The 9,839-nt window shown below is 43.8% G+C and overlaps 1 protein-coding gene across 1 annotated transcript in view; it reads left to right on the forward strand.

Annotated features, from left to right (window-relative positions):
* The window catches only part of DCP1A (decapping mRNA 1A), a 44,189-nt gene extending 34,356 nt beyond the window's left edge, over positions 1-9,833 (forward strand). Inside the window, exons 7-10 of the mRNA XM_010851682.1 lie at positions 1,576-2,325; positions 4,226-4,291; positions 6,002-6,220; positions 6,552-9,833. Coding sequence (XP_010849984.1) covers positions 1,576-2,325; positions 4,226-4,291; positions 6,002-6,220; positions 6,552-6,632 — 1,116 coding nt within the window. The 3' untranslated portion in view covers positions 6,633-9,833. The remainder of the gene's footprint in view (positions 1-1,575; positions 2,326-4,225; positions 4,292-6,001; positions 6,221-6,551) is intronic.
* The last annotated feature ends 6 nt before the right edge of the window (positions 9,834-9,839 follow it).

The following is a 9,839-nucleotide window of genomic DNA, read 5'->3' on the forward strand; positions in this document are numbered from 1 at the left end:
CTGCATATTTGAGGTTATTGATATTTCTCCTGGCAATCTTGATTCCAGCTTATGTTTCTTCCAGTCCAGCGTTTCTCATGATGTACTCTGCATATAAGTTAAATAAGCAGGGTGATAATATACAGCCTTGACATACTCCTTTTCCTATTTGGAACCAGTCTGTTGTTCCATGTCCAGTTCTAACTGTTGCTTCCTGACCTGCATACAGATTTCTCAAGAGGCAGATTAGGTGGTCTGGTATTCCCATCTCTTTCAGAATTTTCCACAGATTATTGTGATCCACACAGTCAAAGGCGTTGGCATAGTCAATAAAACAGAAATAGATGTTTTTCTGGAACTCTCTTGCTTTTTCCATGATCCAGCGGATGTTTTCTAAAGTAGGTATATCTAAATGTTGGTTTGTGCGTGTGTGTTTGTGTATACACACACACATATATATATGTAAAAGAATATGGTGGTTAAGAGTTACGTAATTGGGATTTGCCTGAGGGTCCAGTGGTTAGGACTCTGTACTTCCACTGCAGAGAGTACTGGTTCAATCCGTGATTGGGGAACTAAGATCCTGCAAGCCATACAGTGCAGCCAAAAAATAAAATAAATGAAAGGAGTCCTTTGGGCCCAGGTCAGAGCAGGGCCTGGCACCCTCTGCATACCCAGCAAATAAAGGTTAAATGAATTCAGCAATACTGCTTGAGGGGAAGGTGCAGGAAAGCTCACAATTGAGAACTATGAACATGTCTCCTCTGAATCATTGCAGTGGTATCAGTAAACCAGATCACTAAAATATAAATAAGTTTAACATTTTCAGACTTAAATGCTTTCCTTTTCCTCCAGCATCTGTGATTTGGGAATTGGAAGGTTGCTATTTAAAAAATGGTTAAATTGGGAGGGGAAGTATAGGGGTAGGGGATTAAATGGTACAAATTTATTATGTATAAAATAAATAGGATATAACAATAAATTGTACAGCACAGGGAATATAGCCAATATTTTATAGTAACTTGAAATGAAGTACAGTCTATAAAAATATTGAATCACTGTGTTGTATACCTGAAACTAATACAATGTTATGTCACCTATACTTGAATTTTTTTTAATAGTTAAATTTATTTTCTGGTATTTGAGGCCTAGTCCTTAAGGTACAATGCCTGCCTTTTAATAAAAAAAAAATATGAACATATAGGTAGGATTGCTTGATCATCATTTGGTCCTCATATCCTCTTGAGTGTAATTTCCCTACCATGTGTGACTGGCATGGGGCAAATTAACTTTGAGCAAAATAATTGCTCCTTTACCTTACATGTGTTTGCGAAGCAAAAAAGGTGAATTCTAAACTATCACCTGAGTCCCTAAAATTTGATTTTTATTACAAATGTAGATATCTCTTCACCACCTTGGGGATACCAGGTGCATTCTTGGCCTTAATCCTGAGGACATCTTCAGCCTGTTCCATTTCCTATTTTCAGACTCCACCTAGCCTTGCTTCTGCAAACTGATTTGGTTGATGGAAAAGAAACTTAGTTATGCTGGTTTGCAAGAGTTTTCTCTCATTGGGTGGTTTGATTTGTTTCTCAGTCTGCTCCATCTGGACACAAACATCTGACAGTGGAAGAATTATTTGGAACCTCTTTGTCAAAGGAACAGCCAGCAGTTGTGGGTCTGGATTCAGAAGAAGTGGAGAAGCTGCCAGGAGATGCCTCCCAGAAAGAGCCCAACTCATTCCTACCATTTTCCTTTGAGCCTGGCGGGGCACCCCAGTCAGAAAACCTGGGTGTCCATCCTGCTGCCCACCCCTCAGTCCAGCCCGAAGTCACCACCCCGGTGCTAATCACTCCTGCTTCCATCACTCAGTCCAGTGAAAAGCAGGCCCCCAGCTATGCCATCCCATTGCACTCTGTGCTCAGTCCCAGTCTACCAGCAGAAGCTTCTACTGGACAGGCTCCCCCCAGCCTACCCCGAAAAACCACCATGATGCAAACAGTGAAGACCGCGCCTAGGCAGAGGTCTCCACTCCTGAGTCAGCCTGTCCCTGAGCTGAGCCACGCCAGCCTGACTGCCAGCCAGAGCCCATTCAGGGCCCCGCTGAGCGTGACAAACACAACCAGTCCGTCTCTCCCAAGTGTTGATCTTCTCCAGAAACTCAGGTTGACCCCGCAGCATGACCAAATACAGCCACAGTCACTCGGGAAAGGTGCAGCGGCACCCAGCTTTTCGCCAGCAGCCGGCCAGCTGGCCACGCCTGAGAGCTTCATAGAGCCTTCCCCGAAAGCGACAGCAGCGAGAGCCCCAGCCTCCCTGAGCAACATGGTGCTTGCTCCCCTTCAGGTACTGGCGGGAGATTGGGTGGCTGTAACCTAGTGGGATGAAACTGGATTTTGATTGAGAGGAGACAGAGTTGTTTAAAGAGACAACCGTTGAGTATGTCAGGGGCTAGAAGAAAGGAGAGGTGAGAAGCCCTGCAGTGATCAACCAAACCATCAGTAACTGGTGGGGTAACTCAGTTCCACTTCCCAAAATAATTTCAGCTGAGAAAAGCTGAGAAACTGTATTTTCCTTCCTGGGTGTGCATTTTAACGTTTATTTTTGCCTGACAGGTCTAGGAGTCCTTATTTGACTCAAGACCATGGATCCAGATTATCCCAAACTTTGTTCCATCCCCTGCTCCCTGAGTACTCTGACTGAGTGCCCGCCTTGTGCCAGGTTCATTAGGGCTGCCATAAGAGCATCCCACATTTGCAGGTCTGAGGTCAAAGAAAGCTTCCTCGGGAAACTGGCCATCAGCTGAGATCTGAAGACTCAGGAGAAATTAGCCAGACCTAGAGGTAGGAAGAGTGTGTGAAGGCAAGGAAAACAGCAGATGCAGAAGCCTAGACACTAGAGGGCATTTGGTGAACTGTGGTGACTGGATCTATGTGGAAAGAAACGGGGGAGCAGGTATTGGTGATGAGTAAAACTTTGTAAATAGTGTCAAGGAGTTAGAGGTTTGTTCTGAGGGCCCTGGAGAGTCTTTTAAGTATGTGAGCCAAGGGTGGCACGCTGGGAGAGGAGACGACGGAAGGAGGACGACCCATCAGAAAGGAGGTCGGGGCAGTCACCCGGGCTTGAGTGGGTGGGGGCCTGTACTGGGCAGTGTGGACATGTGGATTTATTAAGAAGGAGGATGAGTGGGACTTGGTGGGATTTGGATATAGGGGTGAAGAAGAGGTTTGTCCCTCAGTAACTTATAAGGTTGGTGAGTTTACAAATGAGGAAATCAGGTCACAGTTGAAGTGACTTGTGCAAGATCACAAAACTGAAAGGGGGTGGAGCCTTTTAAGGTTTTAGTCTCATGCCCTTTAATAATTACAATCCCCAGCTCTTGAACATTTTACCAAATAATATTATACTGGCTCTCCTGTATAATATTATTTCTTAGTTAATGGAGTGTTTTGTTCCGTTCTATTAAAATTTTGTCCAGAAAAAGAAACCTAGTGTCCTGGTTACATGATTAAATTGTCATATTTGCCGTTTCTGTCTGCGAGAATGTTCTGTTTAGTAAAACAACCCTGAAATGTGTCTGCTGCCACTATTCCTGTTGTTCTAGAAATACAACCAGCAGCAGTCGTCAATACCGCCCCCTCTAGATTTGGCCTCTGGGACAGCACCCTGCTCTCCAGCATGCCTCCTGGCAGAGGAAGCTTACAAACATGTTCTTTCTCATTTATGTGGCTGTATCAAATTTTAGGACCTGGGACCGTACTGAGTCCTAATGTGTTTGCTCTGCTACAGGAAGTTCTGTGTCTCCCAGGGAATAGGTGTAACATTTGTCTGTGGAAGTGTGTGGCTGTGTAAGACTGTTTAGTGCCACCTTCCAGAGTGTGAACCGCCTTATCAGGAGGCTTCATGCTGTCAGGATCTTGCGTCTCAACATTCTCAACAGCAAAAATATGCTTGGTCTGTCCCCGCTCTTATAAGAGACCCAGGTTTCAGCTTTTTCTGTAGAGACATTTTCAAGGCTTTGCACACCCCTTTTCTCCGGTGGAACTGAAGGGGGTTGGGGGCTGTCCCGAAGCTCCTATCCTGCATTGTCACAAATTCTGGTCAGCCACTTCCCTCAGGAATCTAGGAACCAAGTCATGTTTGAACTCCTCCTTACAGTTGCTAACCTAGATTTTTCCCCAGTAACTAAGAAATCTTAAATGAAAAGTTGCTACATCTGTTCATCTTTTCTGTTTAAACATTGCAGTCTATGCAGCAAAACCAGGATCCTGAAGTTTTTGCCCAGCCTAAGGTGTTATCCAGTGCCATCCCGGTAAGGATCCCCTTTTTCTAAAGAGCATAGTATGTCTTAAGTTCGTCTGCTGAGTGTGAAGTGAAACGTTTCAGCTTTCAAACCTAGGTCCCTCTTAAATGTCCCCTCCCACTCCCCCAGGCAGAGCTCATTGCTGTGGCCTCTGCAGTCCTCAAGTCATCCATCCTCAGTGATGAGTTCCCTGAGTGTGTGTATGGGAGGGCAAGGTCGGCCACAGCAGGGGCGCTCCCTCCCTCCCTCTGTGTTGTGAATGGGCGAGTGCTGAGAGCCAGTCAGCCCCATGTCTATGGATAGGAGACAGCCTTTGCCCGGAAGAACCGTGGTGCCCCAGTGGACCAAGCAGTGTCACCACTGCTCGCTGGCTTCCCGTTGCCCTGTGGGCAGAACCTCCCAGCCCAGGCCTGTGTGCTCTGCGCCTTGCTGCTTCTCCCCTGCCTCATTTTGTAGACGTTGTCCTCATCCTCCATTCCCTACCAGCTTTGACAGGCACACTCATCTTTTTCAGTTCCTAAACTTTTAGGTTCCATTAGCCTTTGAGCCTTAACACCTCTCCTGAAGCCTAAGATTGTAAGCAAAAGCCACCTTCTGACTGGTCTTAGCAGGTCTTCTTTGCAGCTGGTCCTGCTGCATGGTGGTCGGCATACCACTTCTTGGTGATCTCTCAGCCTGGTGTTGCACCAAAAATAACCGCAGATGGTGCAGAACCCAGAAACTGCACTCTCAAAACTATGGACAGTTTGGTTCCTTGTAGATGAGGAGGGTGACAGATAGGAGGGAAAAAATACGTAGTTTTCGTGTTGAGTGTATCAAAATATGAGAATTAGTAAAAAAAAAAAGGGGGGGGGGCTGCCCTCATATCTCAGTTGGTAATCCACCTGCAATGCGAGAGACCTGGGTTTGATCCCTGGGTTGGAAAGATCCCCTGGAGAAGCAGAAGGCTACCCACTCCAGTATTCTGGCCTGGAGAATTCCATGGACTATACAAGTCCATGGGGTCTGCAAGAGTCGGACATGACCGAGCAACTTTCATTTTCAAAAAAAAATATTACTGTGTTCTGCTGGTTAGCCATTGTTAGCCCAGAAGTACATCTAAATGAAAGGAGATAAATATTAGTTTTATGTTTTTAAAATTGTATCTGTGATGACTGTGGTGGCATAATAAATACATTGAACACGACTAAAGAAACTAATGCTTCATATAATTCTTTTTATTGAATTAAAAGTTATGTATAATAAAATGCAGATTTCTTAAATTGAGTTTTAATACACATATATCCTTTGGGTAGTGAGAAGTTATATAACACTTCCGTCACCTCAGAAACTTCCTTCACACCCTCCTCCAAGCATTTCTGAGTCCCTCATGGAAAAACTTTACGTATTCAACTTAATCTCAGGACTGTTCTTACTGTGCTACCCTGCTGTTAGTTATCAGGTTCCCCTTCTGTAGTGATGGGGCTTGGCTTCTCATAACAGCTCTAGGCCATCCTTATCATGTAAATGGGCTCTTCATCCTTCAGCTAACAAGCTTCCTAACCAGACATTAAATGCTTAGATACTGCTTCCGAATCTTTATCTGAACTCTAAATAGTTAGCGCTGGACTCTGCATTCCAGCCTCCTACTGCTGTGCTTGTTATCAGGCGTCCCCTCCTCTGGGCCTGGCTGCTGGCTCCTACGCTCTTTGTTGCAAAATGGCCGTTGTTCCCCTGCAGGTGGCAAGCTCCCCTCTGGTTCCCGCAACAACCTCGGCAGCGCCCTCAGTCCTGCTGTCCCCCAGTGTTTTCCAGCAGACAGTTACAAGGTCCTCAGACCTTGAGAGGAAAGCCAGCTCCCCTTCTCCTCTCACCGTCGGGACGACAGAAAATCAGAGAAAGCCTTCCATCATCCTCAGCAAGTCTCAGCTCCAGGATACATTAATACATCTAATCAAGGTATGTAGAATATCAGTTTAGTCTTCGGATTTTCATTCTGTAAAAAAATAATTGTATGATTCTAAAAAAAAATCAATTCATAAAAAAAAAAAATCAATTCTTAAAGAAAATCCAAGACCAGCTAGAACCAGTGTTTCTCTCTCCCTGTGGAAAAATTCTCAAAGTGGAAAGATAGATATGTGTGAATTCCAAAATATTCCTCATGATTGTCTCTGGGTGGTGGGATTCTTGGCATAATTAGTTATACAGAGCACATATATAACTTCTTCCTAAGCTGTTATCATGACAGTAAGCTCTAAGGAGGTAAACGTGACATGACCATCTCTTCCAGAATGATTCCAGCTTCCTCAGCACACTTCATGAAGTCTACTTACAGGTTCTGACCAAGAACAGAGACAACCACAACCTATGACTAGAGCAGAGTAATTCTGAAGGCAGAATGTCGACCTCAGAAACAAACAGGCCTCATCATGGAAACTTCTAAACGGAACATTGAGCTTTGAGAATTCTAAAATTGAGCCTATGAGAAAGAGACTCATTGCTTAAGAATGTTTTCCAAGTGACGTTCTCAGTGATAATGGAGGTTTCACTGTGAAGCATCACCAGCAGACCTTTGTTTTGGGGGTAAAAAAAAAGACCATTGTGTTCAGTTGTGTGGGTGTTTTCATCAGCTCTAAACAAGTTTGTGAAATAAGGAATCTGATTTTCAACTCACTTTCGTATTCAAGGTCTTAAGGAAAAGAGGTCACCAGCCCTGCGGCAGTCAGCCCAGCCCATACCCCCATTCCCCTCCCTCATTTCCAACTAAAAACTTGAGCCTTGGGCTGGTAGTCAAGTTCTGAACAGAGCAAAAGTCGGCTCTGTGCAAAGTAGCTTCGGGTTTTAAGGGTCAGAAGTTAAGCTGGCAAATTAGGACTGGTTTGTCCAAGTGAAGTGTATTTTATATGAATGCCCCTTTGGGGCCTTAAAAGTTCTGAAGTTTATTAATTGTATTCTGTTTTTAAGTGTTCCCGGTGATGCCACGCAAAGGGCTTCCCCTGTGCGGATATGTTTGAATAGGGCCCTGCTGGCCCTGTGCTGAGGTGGGAGCGGGCGTGGCACACCTTTGGAGTAAAGGCTGGGACTGGTAAGACCCAAATTCTATCAGAAATCTTCACTTTAAGTTAAACTCTCCAATGGTTTTGAAAATGTTAAGCTTGTGTGTGAATCATAGCCTTATTTTCCTTTTCTGTCTAAACACAGTGAGAGGTCATTGTTAATTGTTTCCCTTAACACTTTGACAAAAGGACCAGTGGACCAATCTGACAAAGCCATTCTGGTTCCATTCCTCAAGTCTACTGAGAATAGTTTTAAAGCTATGCAGAAAAGGGAACTGTTATTCACACTGCCCTTACTTTATTATAGAATATGGAATTAAAAACCAAGTGTGATATTCTGAACTTTACCAATGTATTCTTAGGCTGTGAGTACTTCTGCAGCCCAAAGTCTGAAAATATGTAAAGATGCTTTGTTATGCTGCTATTGATCTGCCATGATTTATATTTATTCTTTTATGGCATGTAATGGTGATTAGTAATATTTTAATGTAGATTTGATTTATTTCAGCAATAGTAATTTTAAGATATTCTTTGAATGAAAGTGTCTTCGTTTCTATGATACAGGTCATTTTGTAGTATTTAACCAATTAAAATGCACTGCTTACTTTTCTGAGCACTATTTAATGATGGGATAAAAACCCAATTGGCTCAACCAGCTAGCTTAAGGATTAGCTGTGAATAATGCTGACAGATATGATGGTTCCTTGGGAACAATCATTTAAGCTTTAATGGTAACTCAATCATAAATCCATAGGTTTTTTTTCCTTTTAGCTGAGATTTTAGAAAATTACTTGTGAATTACATACTTGTTTTAGTTTGCGCTTGTTTTCTGTTTTCTGTTTTTTAGCATAAAGAATACCTTGATTGGCTTTTGTTAATCTAAATGTGCCTCCTGGGCAACTTTTCTGCTTCCAAATTTAGTGTCTTCTATTGTGTCTACCTATTATTTGTGAATTGTGCAGAAGTCCAGGAAGCTTCTAAGTTCTCATACTCAGTTAGGAATTAGGAATAGTTTGTTTTCAAAGGTAGTGTGTAAATTCAGCAACCAAAAATGAATTGCTTGCGCATCACCAGGAAAGAGATAGTTACAGTAAGGTGTGAAATGTTGCTGACCCCAGGAGGTGGTGTCCAGGGCGCCCCGTGACTGTTCTCCGAAGACAGTTGCCCTGGCAGGCTGGCATGCATCCAGGTGTGAGTCTCTATGGGCTTTGGAAAGCGGGAGAATCGAGGGGTTCTTGTTATGATAGATGTTTGAGTTGAAATGATGCTTTGAGTAGGGTCAATATTACAAGACAGTTGAGAGACTGTCCTGAAGAGGGTCTGTAATCAAATCTGTTCATTTTCACCCTTTAATTCAAGGAATGAATAGGATAGACAGTAGAGAATCTGGGATGAGGTTTCCTTAGTGTGAAAGTAAACTTTTAAGTGCCCAAGTCATGGAGACTTGAAAAGGGTAAGCCTGTTTCAACTCCCAAATTTCTGTATTCAAACCATTTTGAAAATTCAGAAGCCAGAGGTTCACCATCATGAGAACCAGGAAGTTCAGGCCAGAATGAGTCAGTAGAGAATTCAGGCCAAGCCTGAACAGTGGCAGTTGGATGACCCTGGGCCAAAAGTCACAGTTCAGTTGCCTTACCCCTCATTCAGACTTCTGTCCAGAACCTCATGCTAGTTTAGGTTGCATGTTTACATTGCTGCAGTAACTTTACTGGAATCTTAAGTTTTAAACCTTAGTTGAGTCAAAATGGACACCAAAACAGAGACGCTTCTTGCTAGGTTTGCAGAATTCCAGGTGCCCTGCACTTAGGTCACCGTGTCTGTCTGTAGAGCCCCTCACCCGAGTGGGCGGCCCTGCTCTTCTTTTCTTGCAGTTACCGTGATGTGTTTGAGTGGACTCCCACCCCCCAAACAGCCTCGTTCCTTTAAGGCAGAAGCTCCTCCTCATTGTGCATCTCCCCCCAGGTTGGTAAGGTGTGACTTGGAATCCCATGTTGTCCAGTGACTGTCAGCTCCAGGAGTAGCATTCATGCCATCTGCATGTGAATGTGAATGTCCACGGCTTACTTTGGAAGGCTTTTGGGAGCTGGGTTTTGTTAAGAGCCCAAGTTGACCTGGGTACTTCTCTGCCAGAGGAGGCACAGGCTTAGTTGAGAATAGGACCCGATTTTGCATGTCAAGAATTGTTCTTTTTCCACCTGTGTGTTCTTGTAAAAAATCTTAAACCCCATCAAATCTACTAGGTAAATATTTTTAAACCATGCAGCTTTATTACTCTCCTCCCCAAAGAATGTAGTTTGACATTTTTCTCATTTTGATAGTAGAGGCCATAACTGCCATTGTATTACTAATAATGCAACATGAAATTGAAGGTGCCTAACTGCTTAAAAAACAAAATCAGCCATCATACTGTAACTCTGGGCAAAATGAAACACAGAGGAATGAGAGGCGGCACAGGCACGGGTAGGCTCGGTCCGTGTGAGTGAAAACGAGGACTCACAGGGACGTGTGTCCTGCATTCTTGC

Source organism: Bison bison, unplaced genomic scaffold (genome assembly GCF_000754665.1).
Source record: "Bison bison bison isolate TAMUID 2011002044 unplaced genomic scaffold, Bison_UMD1.0 scf7180017864304, whole genome shotgun sequence".
NCBI lineage: Eukaryota > Metazoa > Chordata > Mammalia > Artiodactyla > Bovidae > Bison > Bison bison.